Raw genomic sequence first — 20878 nt, forward strand, 5'->3', positions numbered from 1 at the left:
TTTTTTATATAGTTAACACTGCTTTTAAGAAAGGGTGGACTTGGTTTTGAGAAATGCATTGTGCAGAGTATATTGGTTAACCTGTTATGAAGCTTTAAAATCACAGTGGAGCCCCTCCACTGCTAAACAGGTTTTGAGGTATTTGAAGCCAAGTTGATGTTTATAATGTAGGTATAATTTCCCATAGCGATTTCTTCCTCTTAGTTCACTGTTTCTTATGATAATGGTATGATTTCAGGAAGAAATTTTACTATAATATACATCACATCAATATTGCCATCACGTCTTTATGCCTTTCCCCATTCTTCTGAAGAAAATGTAAGAGAAATTTACAGTCAGGTAACATGATTAGAAATGTTGGGAGACTGAGACGTTCATCTATAAGTGTAAATTCATGCAGGATTTATTGTTTGTTCTCTCTATGTCATTTCACTTCCCTTCCTTTTTAAGTGTTTTCTTGTGTTTGAATTCTGCTTACCAAGTGGGAAAAAATTATCCTGGGGCCAATGAGCTATAGCAGGTGGGATTTATTTCTATTACAACTGCAGACTCCCTCTTGTACTCACCTCTTGATGGCATGAGTTTCAAGTCTACTCTGTGGTATAACTGGAGAGTAACAAACTTGTTATTTAAAAATGGTATTTATATTAGCTTTTGTTTAAATGCTGTTTAGTTAAACATTAATTGTAGACATATCTACAGTGATGTGGAAAATCTTCCAGAGCTGAGAAATTTCATCTCCTGTTGGAGAGGACAGGGAATAGTGTGCTGTAGCAACAGGCTTCTGAGAAGCTATTATATTGTAATGCCTGGGGGTTTTTTTGCCTGTGTGTCTTTCTGTTTGTTTTCATCTGGCAACCAAGACAATATTTTAAGCATTGACTGAGAGAGGAGATATTCCATAGCTATTACCAATCCCCTAGGCCATCTTGTTTCCCACATTACAGTTTACAGTAAATATATTCATGACACTGTATTGTCTTAAACTCTGAAATTAGTATCATATTACCATGTCACTATAATCTGAATCTATAATCTATGGTTCTTCCTTCATCTATTGAAGTGAAATATTTAGTCCAAGTAAGATCTTAAATGTACTGCTATTTGCCACAGCTTTTCTTAGATTATTTTTTTGCGCATTGTGAAATGTTCTCATAGTGTAGAAGCATGAAACTGTTTCTCGTTGCAGTCAAAATTAACCATTCATGTTTGTGAGCTCTTGATTGTTTTTTTTTCATAGGTGTCTGAAAGTATTTTTTCAGGAAAAATGCCCATTTAGGAAAGGCACTTTAGTGGTACAGTTCTGAATTATTATTTTTCTATTGATCTGTTCATAAATATGAAGCAGAACTGACAAGACCAAGATAAACCAATAAAAAGAGTACAAGAGAAGGAATGCTCAGTAGTTTCTTGGGGTTTTGTTTGTTTGTTTTTCTATCAGTCATTCAGATAAGTCGTATAGGAAGCTACTGCATCAGTATGTGAAGAGAGGAAGAAAGAAATCAATTTTTCTTTTGTTGCTGTTTGATTTGTGTAAGTTTGCTTGGGAAAATGTGAAGCAATTTGGTTTGCATTACTAGTAGGTGTTTTATAAAATGGTGCATTAACATATTTTTCCACTGCTTTTCTAGAACAGGGTCTTTGAATAAAAGCATAATCAGCAGGCAAGATGAATTACAGGTGATAACTATATGAATGAAGGGGAAAATTATTCTTATCCATTATCTGCACATAGTAGGTAGTTTTTTGATTCTAGCTTGTAACATAGTTTATACATCACTGATGTCACTGAGACCTTCCACTATTAGTAAGTACAGGAAGACATTTGTGCCTGTGTCAAAAAGTTGGTCTCAGAAATGAATGTCTTATGAAATGTTAAAACAAGATGTAAGACACCTATTATGGTGTGTAATGGACTGTGTGTTTCAACCCTAATCTCCTTCAGTCTAAGGAAGACCTAAAATCTAAACCTTTCATTTCTGGGCTCGAAATTTTTTTGTGAAGTTCATCTCTTGCTTGTGCCTGGTTCTTTTACTGAGAAGAGGACTTCCCATGATGTCTTATGTCTAATTTCTGGAGAACAAGTAGCTCCTCACTCAGGAATCACTAGCACTTAACTCACTTTGGGGAGTCTCTGTGTTGTCAGTGGAGGAAAGCGGATGGGCTTACTTAGTTTCTGAACTGCTCTTCAGAGATGCCTGTCTCTTTCTTTTGCTTGTATAAGATTATAGGCACTTGTGTTAGGTATCACAAACCACTTTCCTGGGGCGGACAGGTTCATTTTAGGCATACTCTCAAAGGTTAAAATATCAATGTCAGGTTAATACTAGGTTATGTTGAAAGTCTCCATCTTGTTAATGAGAATTTTTCTCTATGCTTGCTTACAGTTGGAAATGGAAAAGTCTCAGTTACAGAATCTCGAGCTGGAGCACAAAAAGCTATCTGCTCGTCTTGAAGAAGAACGCGGAAAGAATAAACATGTAGTATTGATGCTAGTGAAAGAGTGTAAGCAGTTGTCTGGCCGAATTGTAGAGGAAGCCCAGAAATTGGAAGAAGTGATGTCAAAATTTGAAGAGGAAAAGAAAAAAGCTACTGAATTGGAGGAGTCTCTTGCAGCTGAGAAACAAAGGAGTACACAAATGGAAGCTCAAATGGAAAAGCAGCTGTCTGAGTTTGATACAGAGAGAGAGCAGTTGCGTGCCAAACTTCATAGAGAGGAAGCACACACCAGTGACCTCAGAGAAGAGAGAGATAAAATGATCAAAATGATTGAGCAATTAAAAAAGGAAAATGAAAGTAAAGCTAATCTTTCTCTTAAAAATAAAGATAAAAATAAAGACAGGAGTCTTGTTTCCATTTCTGTTGAAACAGAGGAGCCAAGTTCAAGAACTGTTGCCTGCCAAACAGATACTGTAGTGATGGACAATAGCACAGAAAATGTTAAGAAGTTGCCTTTGACTGTATCTGTAAAGCCTTCTACAGTGAACCCACTAGTGTCTGGCAATACAAAAATGAATGTGTGCACCAATGCAGCATTTGTGAAGCCTGTCATTGATAGGCAACCTTCATCTAGTGAACTTGTCCCTCCTGCGACTCCTGTTCTTACACAGAATCAAAACAGAATTGAGGAAAATGGACCAACTACAGGCTCATCACCTGATTTACCAAGTAGCACTTCCCCTTTTTCAAATAGTACTTCCCTTTGCACCCCTGCAGCACCGACTGGTGCAGCTCAGAATTCCTCACTCACTTCATCTATGCACAGTTTACATTCACCATCTGCCAACACTACTGGACACCCAGGCCTAAATCCACGAATCCAAGCCGCTAGATTTAGATTTCAAGCAAATGCGAACGATCAAGACCAAAATGGAAACACAACCCAAAGCCCTCCCTCAAGGGATGTATCCCCTACTAGTCGTGACAACCTAGTTGCCAAACAGGTAGCTCGGAATACTGTTACCCAAGTCCTTTCAAGATTTACAAGCCCTCAGACTGGTGCTCCATCGCGGCCGGGGACGTCACATTCAATGGAAGTTGGCACTTACCCCCCAGTTGGTAGAATGAGTTTAAAGACTCCCAGTGTATCAAGAATTGACAGAGGAAATCCTCCACCTATTCCTCCTAAAAAACCAGGGCTTTCGCAAACTCCTTCACCACCGCACCCACAGCTTAAAGTTTTAATGGATAGTAGCCGATCCCCAAATACAAGTGCAAAAACTGACAGCAAAACCGTGACCTCACCTCTTTCAAGTTCACCACAAGGAATCAGGGTAATAAATGAGGAAATTATTTCTAAGTCCTCACCTCAGCTGCCACCAAAACCTGCTATAGATTTATCTGTGGCACCTGCAGGCTGTGCCATACCAGCCATAGCCTCATCTCAGGTGGGTGCCTGGCCTTCCCACTTCCCTGGACTGAACCAACCTGCATGTTCAGAAAATTCCTTTGTCATTCCCACCACCATTGCCTGTAGCTCCTCCATAAACCCTGTTAGTGCTTCATCCTGTAGACCATGTGATTCAGACAGCCTCCTGGTAACAGCATCAGGTAAAGGGATTGATATGCTACAAACTGTCTCCCTCTAAAGTAATGTTTTGGTTTTCCTATATGTGTCTCGTTTGCTTTATTTATCTTTTTATACCTTTCTCTTTTTTACTTTCTAAAAGCTGAAATTTTCGTTTATATTTTTTCCACATTCCAGGGGTATGGGAATTCTTTTGCTGATTTAGTAATGTTATAAATTAGTTTCCTTCCTCAAGGAGGTCTCCAAATTGAAGGCTTTTTTTAAAGGTAAAGAGGAATAATGTATAAAGTAAATGGGCTGCAGATTTGACACATATATTGAAGAAACTCTTTTTTGTTGTTGTTTTGGGGGGGCTGGGGGTGGTGGTGGTGAATGCATTATTTTGGACTTCAAAATGCTTTCTCAGTCTGAAATAATGTTTTGAAAATTACCTCTGCTGGTGATCTTCCATGGAATATGTATTTCAATGCTTTGTGAATCTTTTAGAAAACAGGGCATAGCTGGGCTACTGTATTCTCCTATGACATTAGATGGTATATAGTTGCCTAGATAAAAGTGCAGTTTCAGATATATCACTTCATACCTATAGAATGTTCTATTTTTATTTCCATTTTTCTATAGTTCTTCTCATTTTAGTTGTAGGGTTTGTTAATACTTGTGTGTGGCATCTCACAGGTTTACTTCAACAGACACCAGTAAAGGTTTGCTGTTGGCAAGTTAAAATCAAAATGTTATATTGATCATCTAAGTCTGGAGTCAGTGTGTGTATCTGCTATTCATTTTGCGTTGCGGGGGGGCGGGGAGGACCTACTTGTGTGCCTAATGTGCTGCCAACTTCAGGGTATCTTCTTGATGGTGGTTAAATGAACAAAGGTGGCCCTGATCTACCTTTCAGTTAATTGTAGATCTCCTAAAAATCTTTTTTTCAACATATTTCCCTGCGGGGGTCAATAGCACAAAGAACGTTAGGTAGAAGTCCCTCTTCAGCCTGACTTGCACTGCAGTGAGGAAGACAGACACACAGTTATGGAACACTTTAGACCTTCATCAGCATTGAAGAATGTTTGAATGGTCCTAAACGTTCAGCAGTTATTCCCAGTTCAGTTATGGTACTTCAGTCCCTCATAACTCTAGTCCTTGTATCATCATCTATAGGGTATAAAACCCTTGCACAGCTGGTCTGCTTCCATCACACAACCAGCCACTTTCTGTTGGTAGCTGCACCACGAACTCGCTAGTCTTGGAGAAGCTGTTCCAAAAGCAGCATGTGGCAAACTTGTATTGTGTATATAGAGGAGATTCCGGGGTTCACATTATTAAGCCTTTTTTATTCCCATTCCACTTCATTAAGACTTAATGCATGTTTCTGGACTAACCTAGTCATGTTTTTAACATTTGTCTGTGGCACCATACTGTCAGAATCTTCTCTCCTTTCTGAGCTGTGCCATAAAAATATGAGCTCAGAAATCCTATCTTCCATTTTTCTTTTCTGAGAAGTTTACTACTTCTCAGAGTTAACAGCTGTGGGATTTGATGGCTGCCTCTCAGTTTGGTGGTTTTCATATGAATGTCCTGAATTTTCATCTTAAATTGTTATTCCTAGCTGAGTCTGATTGCCATGTCAGATAGATCATTAGTCTCCCAGTATTCCAGATATTCTCCAAACCTCATTTGCCTTCAGGTGCTGTTAGGCTCTATAATGGAATTAAAATGTCATTAATAAAAAGAACAACTAAGATTATTAACATTCTACAAATTATTGGCAAAATCAGCATCAAAGTGAATAGTTTTTGTAGGCAAGAGGCTGTCTTCCACAATCCTATCAGCATGAATTAGGCTGTATATTTCAGTTAGTCTTACATTAACTAGAGGATGTTTGGTAATTATTTAAGACAGTTTTTTATTATTCTTTAAAAAAATGAATCTTCTATCTTAAAAATTAAATTACCACCAGTTGACTTCATAACTCCATTTATTATTATTGCTTTAGCTTGTGCTTCAAAGTATAAATTTTTTTCTTAGGAGAACAATCAGCCTTTTAAATAAGACTCTTCCACATAGTCAATATTGTGTTTCTTATGAAATTTGTGACAGTTCTCAGACAATTCTCAAAGACAGGATTTTTGTCAAAAAATATTAGTTTTTTTAAATTGTGCTGGTGTATGTGTTCAGATTGCCTTTCTTCATTTACACTCTGTTCACTTGTTTTTGGAAGGGATGGAAACATTTGGGTTCATTTAATCCCCTTATAATCCTTGCTCTGAACATTTGATGCTGTTAATATTTTGTAAGCGGCACTGCTTTTTGTGAATTTTTGCAATTGCAAATGGGAAACACCCCATAATCTGAAGTCTGCAAAGAAATATTGCTTAAAGTCTAGTTAGTAGTCTGCTGTTTTATTTTATTAATATAGAGATGTTATTTTAATTTCCCTCCTTTACTGACTACAAAAAGGTTCAAAGAACTTTAATAACTTTATCTGCAATACTCAGGTAAATATTCAGGAGCTCCTGTGTCTTTTACCCAAACTAATGCATATATAGTTTATTGCACTTATTCTCCAATCCCATTTTATTTATGTTTTTTAAGGGAACTTAATATATTTGGCCAAGTGTTCTGGCAAACTGCAGAACTAAATAAACTTAGAGCAACAGATGTTATGCAAGTATAAAAAGACTCTTTTTTTCAAAATTGTATGTTGAGAAAAGAAAAAAAATAGATTTTATAAATTTATGTGGAAAGGAAATAGACTATCTTAGAAAAGAATAGATAAACCAAATTTATTAACAGTTTTCATTAAGATAATGTGGTCATTAATGCCTGAATTTATGTCACCTATTCACTTTCTTTTTTCAGTTTCTTTTTGAAGTATGACTTTCTTGAGGTGAAGAACATCTAACAAACTACAAATACTACTGAAACCTCCTTCCCATATCTGCATTTTCATGCCCTCTAGGCACATATTCATTTAGTTCTGTTAATGTTCTGGTTGATTTTAATCTGTTTTATTTACGTTTTTTTCAGAAAATGTTTAGAATTTCAATTTTACTTTCAGTTAAAGCAGAGCATGGTGAAATCTTATTCATATTTTATTGTATAGTAAGTAGTGAGCTTCAATCAGAATTTGTTAATAGTTTTAAGCAGTGCAAAACAAATTTAACATACTAAAAAAGACATTGAAAGAATCCTCCATTTTTATATTTTTTTGTCAATAAATTGATGTTTGTTTCTTTCTTATTGTGGAGTCAGAAGAATTGATAATAGCCTAATTACTTAAGTATTCTATTTATTAATTTTAAAACAGTTTCCTAGTTAGCTCAGATTGCTTTAAGAACATATCAACAGCCTGATTTTCAGTAAGGGAATGTCTTGGCTCTAGAAAGAGCAACTATTAAGAGCAAACTTAAAATCAGAGCACTGATTGTTTCAGTTACACGTTCTGCTAAATTAATGTAACGATACTTTCTTTTAGAGACAGGGCATTGTCCTGCATGTTGCTCTTTTCGTCCCTGGTAGGAAAAGACACCATGTCTTGTCGTTAATGTTGAACAAACTGCACATAGAGAAATTACAATGAACATTTATGGCCTGATTCAAAATGTGCGACAGTGTTTTCATTAACTTCAGCAGCCTTTGAACTGGTGCCAAAATACTTCTGCTCTGTTTGGATTTCTACATTTCAGTGGCTGTAAGACTTCAAAATAGAAACGAATGTAGGCAGTTGGATTTTCATACCCCTGGGATTTCTGCTTTCACTTTCTTCTTGGTTTTGCGCTTTCTATGTCACTCCTCAATGAAGTATCATTTTCATTTTGCTCATTTCTATAATGATTGATTTATTCTCTCTATACAATTGGCTTCAAAGATAAAAGGGGTGGTGGGGGTGGTGGGAGGGTGAGGGACTGATCTAGGCTCTGAAATTAACCATCTCACATTCTGAAGCTGATGCCAGAAGCTGTTTTTGTCTATCCCTCTGCCCTTCATCACTGCATGCCCTACAAGCTTTCACAGATGCTTCACATTTCCTAACTTTTTGCATCTGTAATGGTGTACCTGATTTATTGGTATTTTCTAATGTTGGTATATTTTGCTGGATGAATTCAGCTTTATTATATTGCTTTACATTGATAATAGAAGCTAAAGTTATGCTTATGTTATTAGCTGGTTTTTGTATCTTTTTCAGTAGAAGGTTTTCATCTAATGATAACCTAGTATAATGAATTTCATCACTGAATTGCAACAACATTGAATTGCAACAAAGAGTTGAAACGAAAGTTAAGATACAACATACAGGACAAAAAAAATCCTTTTATTTTGGGATTTCTGTTAATGATGCTTTAAAAAAAAAGGCAACAAAAAACTGGCACTAATTTTAATAAGGAAGGGAACCCAGAAATACTATTGATATTACAAAACTGCTTGGCAAAGTGAACTTCATGCTTAAAGCTTAGTGTCAGGCTCCACAAATTCCCCCAAATAATTCCAATATAACTTGGACAAAAAATGTTAGCATCTGGAGTGCCACCCAAGCAATGTCCACTAACTGTTAACTACCATGGCAAGACAGTAAAAAATACAGGAGTACCATTTTAAAAACGTTAATATATGTATAGCAACAGCTGCAGCACAGTTAGTTTCAAAGAACAACAAAAGGTTGGAATAATAAAAACACTTTTATAATGGAAAGGAAGAATAAATATTATTCTTCAGACCCTTGGGGATTTTGTAAGAGTTATTGGAAGTGGAAATAAATATTATTTTTTTTTTACCATGTAAAGGTTGCAGTTTGCTTGGTATATTGCTTGGGGGGGGGTTAGTTTTTGTTGGGGTTTTTGTTTTGTTTTTTTTTTTTTAAACTTCAGAAAACCCTCAAAGTCCTCTAATTAAAAATGTTGGAGAAACAAATATTAGTAAGAGTATGAATAGTAAGAAGTTAGCTTCGGAATTGTAGTTATATGAAGATGGATGGAGTTAACTTTACAGTTTATTGTCAGTTTAAAGTTGGATTTTTAAGGTAACTTCATAGCTGTAGTGATGATTTCTTACAGTCAACATCAAATAAATAAGTTGAATAATAAGTTTACATTGTGAGAATAGTGCAAATACGTTTGCTTTACATACTAACCTAGTAAACTTAATTTGAAATGACAAATTTAGCTTACTTTAGAAACAAATATGAAAATAGTCCATTTATTTTTTTGTTGTTTTGAACTGGGATCAAACTATGTGTTCTTCATTGAAGCTGCTCAGATGATGGATTCTTGTGTAAGTCTGGACCTTAATTAAAATTTGCCCAGATCTTGCAAGGTTCCCAGACCTATTGCTTCTATAGAATTCTATTGGGAATTTCCATATTTAATTTTGTTTTTCCAAAACACGGAGCAGATCATCCCAGCATGGTAGAGCTACTGCCACATGCTGTTTCTAGTTCTAGGTGTTGGAGGATGGATAGCACTTGATCAGCTTGATGGAGCTGGAGGTAATGCCCTGCAGCTGCTCTTCAGTCTTGGGTGTTGCAGAACCACAGTAAAAGCTGCATAAACTTGCTTTGTATTGTCAGTTTTCTCTCTCATATAATAGCTTATGTGTGGCCACAGAATACAAAGTTATTTATTCAGGAGAACATGATGTGGATTTTCTAAAGGTAATAGTGAAAATAAGACCAAAAAAAATCTTTCTCCTATTTTCTCTTGCAGTCCTTGATCAAGGAAGAATGCACAAAATTTTCTATGCCTTATGCAGCAAACTTCATATTCTTAACAAACTCTCTACTAAAACTGATAAGTAATGAACAGAACATTTAACCAAGATAACTCCTAAGCTTTCAAAGCTTTGAATTGAATATTATTTTTTAACAGGGTTACTTGAAAGCTTTCACTCGTAAATTTTAAATAACCTATTATTAATTCTCACTGGAGCATTTCATAATATATTGTTTAGTATTGCTGAGTAAAAGGAATATTACCTTAAGGTACAGCTCAATAATAAATATATTTATTTACGTATTATTTGTGTAAATTATTTCTACTTTTTTTTTTCAAACTTATTGAAAGGCGCTTAAAGTTATTAAGGGCCCTGTGCAATTTATCTGTTTAACTGCAGGTGAGATATAAATACTAAAGTTTTCACTGAGACTGTAAAGGAGGATGAAATTTCATATGAAAATAAGTATTTTGTTTTGGAAGCCTTTCTCTAGATACGTTATAAAACTTTCCCAGCATATCAGCGATTAAATTAAAACTTGAATAGAACTTCCAGTAGTTTCTGAATTTTAAAAATATAATTTTTTTCAAGACATCCAGCTGCTACTACAGTTCATAACAAGTTTCATGTTAACCTTTTGTAATGAAATCCTGTTCATTTACATTAACAACTGTCACCCCTGTACCTAGTTTTTATTCTTCAGAATATCTTCTGATGTACAGATAAAGCATCATCAAAAAACTTGTGCCAAACTAACAAATCCTGTCATTTTGAAGATCCTTTTTAATTTTTAAAAGAACACAGAAATTGCAAAGCTTTATTTATGTCTTCCATCTAACTTCTGTTGCTTTAACTCACAGGCTGGTCTTCCTCCCTAACCCCTTTGTTAACAAGTGGTGGTCCTGTCCCCCTGGGTGGCAGGCCCACCCTTCTTCACCAAGCTGCTGCCCAGGGAAATGTCACTTTATTATCAATGCTGCTTAATGAAGAAGGACTGGACATTAATTACTCTTGTGAAGATGGCTATTCTGCCTTGTATTCTGCTGCTACAAATGGACATACAGGTAAGTGATACTAAGTTTTGTTTCGGCGTTCATGTGAAATAGTGAAAGCTTATTTCATAAGTTTTTAATATTAAATTAGGTCAAATGCATGATTTTAAAAATGTGAAATTGAGACTAAGATATCTAGATTATATGACAAAGTAGTGTATATATATGTAAGCAATGCTTCTGGAGGCAGAATTCTGGAACACAGAAAGCATTCTTGATGGTGGTAATTCTGCAGTAACATCCATGCTAATTCTCCACTCCCTTCCTATAAAAAGCCACCAGATATTATCACCCCGTGTTCTGTGACAAACTAAAGATCTTTTGTAACAAAGGCAGCTTGAAAGAAAGCACTTTCTTCTACAGGGAGTAAGCAGGAAAGAATAGGTCATCACCAGTGTTTTGATCTTCAGCAGCAGTGAAAATCATGGAAGATGGTTTCAGAGTAGTGTGTTACTTGGGAAATAAAATGAACTGTCTTTATTTTTGAACTAGATGAAATAGTTTCTTCTCTAGGCTCTACTGAGATAGTTAACATTTTTCTTTTTCTTTTCCCCACAACCCCAAACCTCAGTCTCAAGGAGGTAGCATCTCTGAACCTTTCAACAGTCAGTCTTCATATTTCATGAATATATTTATGAAATGAGGCAAATATGTTAGTAACAGATAAGAATTTCATGGATACAAACTCTAAGTGATAATTTTCAGACTGTTAACATAAGGCTCTCAAACAGCAGCTTTCTTTAAAATTCCAGTACACATTACTGTAGTTTTTTCTACTTATGTAAAAATCTTAGAGATTCTTATATTGCAAATAATATAATTATGCTGTTTTGGACGCTAAAGATGAAACCCACCAATACAGATGACAAAAATTTCATTTATTTTTAGTAAAGTCAAGATTTTATTTCACAATAGAAGGTGGAACACAGTGGTTTTAAAGCCACTCCTTTCAAGAGTACTTTGTGGTTTTATTTAACAATGTATTTGTTTGTGACACAGTTAGAAAACCCTGATCCAGTGTTCAAAACAGTGTTTAGAGAGACTATTCCATTATTTTTCTTAAGTACTTTAAAAATAAAAGTAAAGCTAGGATCCAAAATCCATAGCTAGACAGACAGTGTACATTTTTCTGACATGTTCAGGGTTAATTTTGCTACCAGGCAGAGGGATAGGAGGAATTTTCCCTTTGTTCAGAATGGTATTATTTTGTCTTTGCTTGCTAGGTGCTATGGTTTACTTTGTAGCAACATCTGGGTCTTTTCATCTGACAGATTCTTTACTGTTGCCAAGACCCTTAAAATATTGGAAAAGTCCTTTATTTCATTTTCTTCCTTTGGTGCTTATCTCTTCCTCCCCCCCCGCCCCCAACTTTTTATCTTCAGTATTAAGAGTCCAAGTTTATTACATTGTGTGGATTTATTCCCCCCCACCCCCCACTGTATGGGTGTTCTGTGGATTCTTCTGGGCTTACATCCATTTATCATTACTGGTGTTTGTGGGTGACCGTAATTGACCCAGTTCTTCTTTACTCATCTTGTATTCCTGAAATGTTTTGAAGCAAATACCCTGATTTTCAGTTACAATTACTGAGCAGTTTTTACTGACAGCAAAGGCAATTTGGTTTCTCATTTTATTGTCAAAATTTCAAATTAGAGAGGCACTTGACAGAAGTATGAAAACACAATAATAAAACCAAACACATGCATATGCATCCTGTAATTGTTTAGCATCCTTTACTTCTTAAGATAAAAAATATATTACAAAGGTTTTAGTGTTGCTCTTCTATTTATAGTTGACAGGATGGGAAAAACACTTCGTTGTACAAATCGTTGCATTTTAGTGACTAAATGAATTGTACAAATTCTGAATGAGAGAATCACACAGCAGGAGTATTGGTGTCTCCTTAATACATTATATGAAAATTGAGAGTAGTAGATTTATAATATTTTTGGAGAAAGGTTTTTGTGCTTAAATTTAATATGTAGTCCTTTCTATGTTACTTGCAGTTTGTTCCCAAGTACCTGGATAGATGCAGCTCTTCAAAGTGAAAACTTTTTTTAAAAAAAACAACGTAAAAATATATAGGCTTAAGAAAGGAAGTATAGGACTAAATGTCTTATTTTAAAAAGTCCTTTTTAATAGCTTTTTTAACTAACCAGGTGGAAAGAAATGACACTGATGTGATTTTAAGAAGGATAAAATAATTTATTGTACAAATTTTTTCATTGCATTGAGTAGGATTGTCAATGGTAAGTTACTGACTTTTGGCTGTTGTTTTTTCCTTAGAATCATAAAATCATTTAGGTTGGAAAAGACCCTTAAGATCGAGTCCAGCTGTAATACTTAACACATAAGCTTACCCTGGTGGGTGATTGCACCATGATTTAATTTATTGAGAATACTTTCAACCTGGAGTTGGTGACTAAATAGATTCAGAGATTTCCAGGACCCCTTGTTTCTTCGAAGTCAACTAACCAGATTTTCTGATTTCTCCTGGGAGACACTTGGCCAGAAGAGTAGCTCTAGACTTGTTAAGAGCCAGCATAGTGAGTACCTCCCTTCAGAAACAAACACCATGTTGCAGAGAGTCTGGAAAGTGGATGATCTCCACACATTTTCAATGAAGAAATACAGCATTTGAGATGTGTAGAGAACGTTAGAGCACATTGTAACTAGCATGGTGGCAGCAGCTGTTATGTGCTCTCAGCCCAATCTGTAGGCAAAATTGAGTACACAAGACAAGAGAGCACTCAAATATTCTTTCCTAATCTGTCCTATTTGCAAAATGTGTAGCCTTCCTGTTCGTAAACAGTTGCCTTTTGAGAGCTGCAGCTGAGGGTTTTTCCAGCACATGAAGCTCATAGCAGCTGCTTTGTTTCTTGCACACACTGTCCCCAATTCTGTAGGTCTGAGAGAGAAGTTCACCCTAAAAATATACACTAAATACTTTCTTTGTGTTTCATTGGACACAAGGAAACTGTTAATTTTATGATTTAACCACTAGATTGGGTTAGCTTAACAGATTGTTTTGTCAGGCTGTCTTGGTTTGATCCATGAGCAAAGCAGGAGCTACTTCAGTTTATTATGCACTTGATAACATGTACAGTAGCTCACTTAGCTAATATATGTGCATATTTGTATTGTGTTGCTAATCCTGACCATTCTCTGCCACACACAAGGTGGTCGAGAAAGAGAGAATGAAATAATAAAAGTTCCTGGAATGAGATGTGAAGAGAATAATAATAATATCCTTTGGACTTGGCTATGTGCTAATCATATGCATTTACGGTATAATCAATTCTCTTCTATCCTGAGTATTTGGAGGCTGTGGCACCCTGATTGATAGGAAAAACTGGAATGATGTGAGAAGTAGAAAGGAGTGAGGTGCAGAGACATACAGCGACATGAAGTCAGCTCTGCCGAGTCACTGGATGTATCTGCATGGTGTTTGCCAGCACTCTGGAAGAACTAACTACCCAGCTGTGGTGGAGAGCAGTAAAGTCTCCAGGTGTTTGTGCTGATACGCTTCCATGTTTTGCTTTTGCTTTGACCAAAACCTTTAACTGAGTGACAACATTGATGTCTGTCTTGTGCCTGCCCTTCCACCCAGTCCTCTCCACTGCTGATTACTTCTGTGGCAGATAGCAGTGAATGGGAGTTAATGAGCCTGGGCTGACCCAAATTACCCTTCTCGAAATCCCATTCAGAAGTCCATCCAGAGGACCCAGGCTCCTTGGAGATTATTGCCCTTTTACTTGATATGCCACAAGAACAGGTCACATAGAGCTTACTATAAGATGCCTTATAAAAGTAGCTGCGTTTCCTCATGCTTGCACCTATCCCTGAGAATAAACAGCTCTTTTCAGTGATCTTCGTCAGAAACAGTATCTTCACATAGATAAGTTACCACCTGAATGATCTGCCAATCAATAATTGTGAGTTAATTGTACCTTTCTAGAAAGGTGGTCTTGTTCTGTGCGTTCTTCATGGCTTTTGCATGGCTAACATATGCTTTATGCAGAAACCAGAGTATTCTAACCAAATACTTGAAACTGCTAGAAGAAAATTTTTTCAACATCCTTCATAAACTTTACAAGTATTTTAGGATGTCAAGCAGGAATCTGTATTTTCAAGTTAATTGTTTAATATAAGACTGGGATTGACAATGGAAAGAGGGAAAAAAAAAAAGTCGGTTAGCAGAATATTTTTTCTGTTACAAAGTGATTGAAAATATAATTTGATTTTAATTGGTATTATCTTACAAGTGGAAATACTAGTTAAGTTAGTTAACTGAGAGCTTCTTTATGACTTAAAAAATTATTACAGATGAAGTCCTGGTGGTTTATCCTGACAACCAAATTTAAAAGAAAAAAATAATTCAGATCTGATTACTTATTTTAAAAAGTAAGAATCTTAATTTACAATATAATAATTTACCATGTTTTAAAATCTTATTTCTTAATGTTAAATTATTTATTCAATCGACTCCACATCTGTATTAATGTTTGAAAGAATTGTAACAGAAATAAATACATTCAGGAATGGGTTAGATTAGTCAGATTTCTAAGTAATTCTAAATATATGTTTCTGATATCTAGAGATAAGCTTAACTAGCAAAGTTTGGCTCCAGGATCTTACCCAGTGCTGGAACAGAGTGCATTAAGCTTGCTTAGAAATCAGGTCAGGAGTTTATAACTGGTGTTCTAGCTGAGCTTATTTTCAGAGTAGTAGTTTCAACTACAAAAGACTTGTTTTATTTTGGTCTAGAACCAATTTCGAGAATATAGAGCAGATTAAGTATTTTCTTCAAACTTAATTTCATCAAATGATATTCCAATTTGTGGATGAAAAGCAGTCTAGTTACATAGTAATTAATGATCTTAATTTAGATGTAGGATGGTGGAAGCAGGCTGGTACTATTTTTAGCATGTCATTTTGGCAATATATGAATGGGAGTGGTTTGTCAGCTTTTCTTATTTGTCATTGCAACCCCAAGTCAAAGTGTCCTAAACCGAGTATGGCCACCGTGTTGCTTGAGTTACGTGTAGCTTGTGAGCATCTCCCCTGTGGCTGTCATATTTGGGATGTGTCACATGACTGCCAGTGGGACTGTGCTGCCTTTAGGGGCTGCTGGGTGATTTGAACTCTGCCACTTTGGAGGTAAATTAGCTAACACTGTGGGAGTTGCCAGCAATGGGCACATGTTTGCATCCCAGTAGAACCCAAACCAAGCCTTTTTACCCAAAAGAGTGGTGGTGCCCCCAGGGAGTCAATTCTAACCTCCTTCCTGCAAACTACTTCCTGAGCTTCTACTTTGGTTCACTAGAGTGTGCCATGTATAATCAAAAAAGACTGGCTGCCGTTACCCCTTGCACAGGTTTTAACCTGTGGCAGTTTTAACCACTTGTTTTTGTTGCATCAGTCTATGTTTTTGCTCAATTTATAGATTGTGTGAGATTGCTGCTGACTGCAGAAGCAGAAGTTGATGCTGCTGATAAAAACGGCTTTACACCCTTGTGTTCAGCAGTTGCTCAGGGACATGTCAAGTAAGTGAAGTCTTAAGATTTTGCCTGTCGGCTATTACTCAATTTTATATTCCCTTTACATTATATTATATACTTTTTTCATTACATTACTGTTGCATTCTTAGGTATAAATGCATTTAACTATCATTTATTGAAAGTATCTACTGAAACTCATATTCATATGCCATTCTAGTTTTAATATTTGCCATTTGTTTTGTTTCCAGTTGCAGCTCTTAAGGCTGATGAATGTGTATTATTTGTAACCACAATATGATACTGGTCTACATGGGCATCGAACCTTTGAATTTCTTAATATTCTTTGAGTTATCAGCCATAGTAAAGGATTAACAGAGGAAGGAGGAAAGAGATTATTTTTGCACTGATTTTTTGAAGCATAGGGAACTATGAATATCATATTCAGAGACAAAAGAACACTTATCTGAGTTTTCTCCTGAGTGATATAGAATCAAATACTTTAAAAAAACAAAACAGGGGGTTTTAAGGTTTAATTTTTTTTGTATCAGTAACTTTGAAAAACAGAAAATTATGCATAAGTCAAAGAATATTTCTAATAACATTCTTCAAAATGTAGTTACAATAATTTCCTTTTATTTTTTGAAGGTCCTAATTTCATAAAGATTGGTGTTTTATGACAGTATGATTGGAAAATTCTGTCTTCTTTTCTTTTTATACTGAGAACCGGTAATTTATCCCTTTTCCTCCCTTTTTCATAGGAGCTGAAGGCTAATGTTGCATTTCTGCTCTGCAGCTTTACTGTGTATCACAGAATCATAGGAAATAGACATGAAAGTTGGAAGCAACCATTAGATAACCTCTTCCAGAGGATCCTTATCCACATAAAACGATTTTACAAATGCAAAAGATCTTACACAGCATGACTAGGAATCTTTATTACAGACTTTACCTTTGTTTTATGTATCTTTGGTTTTCCTTATCTTTCAGTCTTTGATTCTTTTAATGTTGCATTTTACTATTTTTAAGGCTTTTACTCTGATATAGTAACCCATAGGGGTCAGAGTCTTTGAGTGTTGCGATAGGCCCTGACCCAACAATGAGAAAGAGTGGGATCCCTCTCCTTCTCACGGTCTTCTGTGAGTATATAAGTATCATCAGATTCTTGCCAGTTCTTAGAGGACTTCATGCTTATCAACTAATGGACATCTTTTACTGGAAGTCTTAATCCAGAGGTAGCAGATTCCCACTAGGTGTTTTGAGCACAGAAATACATATCTAGTTAAATGTTTCAGTGTTTTACATAAAATCTGTAAAAATTACATGTGACTTGACAAGACAAACCAAAAATACACTCTTCATATTCTCACACTAAAATTGTCTTAGACTTTGTTTAAATAGAAAGCTCTTTATTTCTCTGACTTACCCTCACAACACTTGGCTATATATCGTCTGCTGTCTTATGATATTGCAGACTTTATATTCTTTTTCCCTCAGAGTTAGTTATGTAGTATGAGACCCTTAAACACTTTCCTTACTTTCACTTTTTTTTAGATACGAAACATGAACTGAATTGTAAAAGTGAGCATGGAATAATAATGGGGCTAGCCAAAAATATCAGAGCGACTATGAATGCTTCAGGCTGTTTGATTCGTTAATCACTTCAAAGTTCTGGCTCAGAAAAGTTCTGTCATAGGCAGAATTTGGGACAACAGTATAGTCTGTCCCCTTTCAAGTGTTGTGTTGTGTAGTCCATGTTACTTCTACTACAGCACTAAGAATCTGGGGTTAGTGACAGCATTATCAATTACACAGTACTTGTCTGTGATAGATTTGCTAGCCAGTCCCCTGTGTGTGTTATTAACCTTATTCGTGAACTGAGACAATACTGTTATTCCAGCCCTAGTTACACAGTCAGAAAAAAAAAATGATAGTTTTTTGAAGTTGTTCAGTAATATCACCAATTCAGAAAATGCTTTTAGGAGAAGCTTACAAAATTGTTTCCCATGTGGTCCAGGCCAGGCTGACTTTACCTGACCTTGAGGTGGAAAGTCAGTGTAGCATTTCCAGAATCATTAAATGATTGCAAAATGATGCAAAATAACAAAAAAGATATTTTTAACATAGCAGACTTAAAACTCCTTCTGAGTTGCTTTATGGAGGTGTCTTGTTATGACCCTGTCTTAAGATGAATTTTGTGACTGTATGGTTAGGATACATGTTCAACATTTGATAAGGTAGGGCATTACTTTCCTTTGTATTTTTTTCTGTTCATTTGAGCATTTTCAGAAAGCGCAACTAAGTATATATATTAATGTTATCTGTTTTATTCTTTTCTAAAATTGTGCATTTTATCTTGAAGTTGATTGATTTTCTGACTAAAAGCTTAACAAAAAGAAGATTTTTTTAAATACTTGTGATTTTTTTAATCTGTAATTTCTTATATATACCTTACACTGTTTTAAATGTTTTGTCATCCTGTTTGTTTTAGTATGGTCTCCTAACCAGTAGTTATTTAGCATTGCATTAATTGCTTTGAGGCTTTGTTGTTGATATCCTTCTATTTTTATAGACTGATAAAAATTGAGCCAGAGAGATGGGGAATTATCTTTGTCTACAGCCCTTGTTTGAACTGCAGAGGGAGTAGACTGGCCCTAAGATTTTCCTAAAGTTCTTCAGAGTTGTTGAAAACCTGGGTTTGGGAAGGGAAAGGGAGCCAACCCTGGCACGAGAACCAGGAAGAAAACTGGACCTACTGCTACAGGGTTGTGAAGAAGTACAGGATCTTGGATACGAATGTCAGTCCCCAGTGAGTTGCTCTTCAGCACTCCACCTAATCTTCCAGCCTCCCTAATCCAGTAGCTGCTACCAACATACCCCAAGCCACCCTTCTGGAGTAGCCTCTATTCAGAGATCTGAATGCTAGGTAGTGCCATAGATGTTTTTCTGTCCCCACCAGGTTACTTCCCTAGGTGAGTGTCCCTTTTGCTAGTATCTAAAGCTAGTTCTAGTCCTTCCTATTTTTTTCCCTTTCCTTTTTAAAACTATTTTAAGTATCAGTAGTCAGAAAAGAAATGTAACTTTTTTGCTCAGCTGTAGGTTGTCTTAACTAGCTGTCATCAAGTGTTTATTAGCCTTGTGAAATTAAATGTTTTACATTCACAGTTTTTAAATGCAGCTACAGTAGTTTAAGATTTACTTGTTTAAACTAACCTGATTTTCCATCTTTATACCTGTGTATAAAATTATACTTTATGCTTGTGTATATGTGATAGATAAAATCACAGGTACATCTGTATCTATAAAATAAGTACTTTATAAAAAAATATTTAAGTTAAGTTATAAAGAAGTTTTGGATGTCAAATATAAGATAATTTTACTATCTTATTGTTTGCTGTAGGTGTGCAGAATTATTAATTATGTATCAGGCTGATATTAACCATGCTGCTGAAAGAGGACAGACACCTTTGTACCTGGCCTGTAAAAATGGAAATAACGATTGTATTAAGCTATTGTTGGAAGGTGGAGCAGATCGAACAGTAAAAACCAGTGTAAGTTAAAATAGTTTCTAAAGTTAAAGTACCTTGTATAGTACTGAATAACTGCAAACAGCTAGGAAATATTTATGTTAATATACTTACTTAAAGTTTTTTTTTAAAGCTGGAATAAACAATGTAATTTGAAATTAATATTTTGTTCTTTTCATCATATTTTCTGGGTTTTCTTTAAGCTGTGTGTTGTCTAAAATCTCCTAAATTATGTGACTTCCATATCATTTTACATATTTCAGATTCTGCCTGCAGTTTGCTGCAGACTTTTCTTCAGTACTGGATTTTCCTTCCACGTATTATGTTAGGGTGCTTTATAGTTGTCCTTGAGGGGATGCCCCCCGACAAATTTGTCAGCCAGTATTGTAAAATCCCATATATCACAGATGGGATAATATGGCAAAAAAATTTGTATCTACAGGAGAAAGGGAGGAGTACTGTCTCAGAATTAACGTCTAGATATTGCCCTTTTCAGGTGTTTTCCTGAAATTTTTCTTAAGACTTGGATGTAAACATGACAATAAATGTGGGATGTAGGCTGTCCAGAAACACAGCACACCAGTACATTCTTCTGCTCTATTACACTGATTTATTTTTTTTATTCATTTATTTTGGATTTGAGAAGTAAATATATTTGTCTTGAAAGGAGAGAAAGTTATGAAAATATCTGATTGATAAATTGGTTAATGCAACATGAAAAAATTATAGATCATTAGAATCGTGTTAGTTTGATACATGATAAGGAAACAGTTTATTAACAGCATGTAAGCCCTGTATTACTTAGACTCTTCTAAAAATTTTGAAGTGTCTGTCTGTTGGACTGTCCTTGGAGAAAGCTGTAAAAATTTCTTTCTGCTACATTTTCTTCCCTCTCTTTCTTCCATCCCAAACACGTACAAGCAACTCTGTTTTCCCAAAGGATTATTATGTCACTCTTGCTTATCTTTTTAATTTCCAAACAGAGCCTTCCATTCAGATTCATTGCTGACAGAAGTTCTGCAAACATTTTTCTATGTGTTTGGTGGGAGTGTGCTTTTTGCTTTTGTTTTT

At 35.5% G+C, this 20878-nt stretch overlaps 1 protein-coding gene across 6 annotated transcripts in view; it reads left to right on the forward strand.

Annotated features, from left to right (window-relative positions):
- CTTNBP2 (cortactin binding protein 2) overlaps positions 1–20878 on the forward strand; it is a 111934-nt gene that overhangs the window by 62157 nt on the left and 28899 nt on the right. For all 6 annotated transcript variants that reach the window (XM_049814402.1, XM_049814404.1, XM_049814407.1 and 3 more), the window contains 4 exons: positions 2388–4050; positions 10591–10794; positions 16229–16328; positions 19681–19831. In XM_049814402.1, coding sequence (XP_049670359.1) covers positions 2388–4050; positions 10591–10794; positions 16229–16328; positions 19681–19831 — 2118 coding nt within the window. The remainder of the gene's footprint in view (positions 1–2387; positions 4051–10590; positions 10795–16228; positions 16329–19680; positions 19832–20878) is intronic.

Source organism: Accipiter gentilis, chromosome 11 (assembly GCF_929443795.1).
Source record: "Accipiter gentilis chromosome 11, bAccGen1.1, whole genome shotgun sequence".
In the NCBI taxonomy this organism is placed as follows: Eukaryota; Metazoa; Chordata; class Aves; order Accipitriformes; family Accipitridae; genus Astur; species Astur gentilis.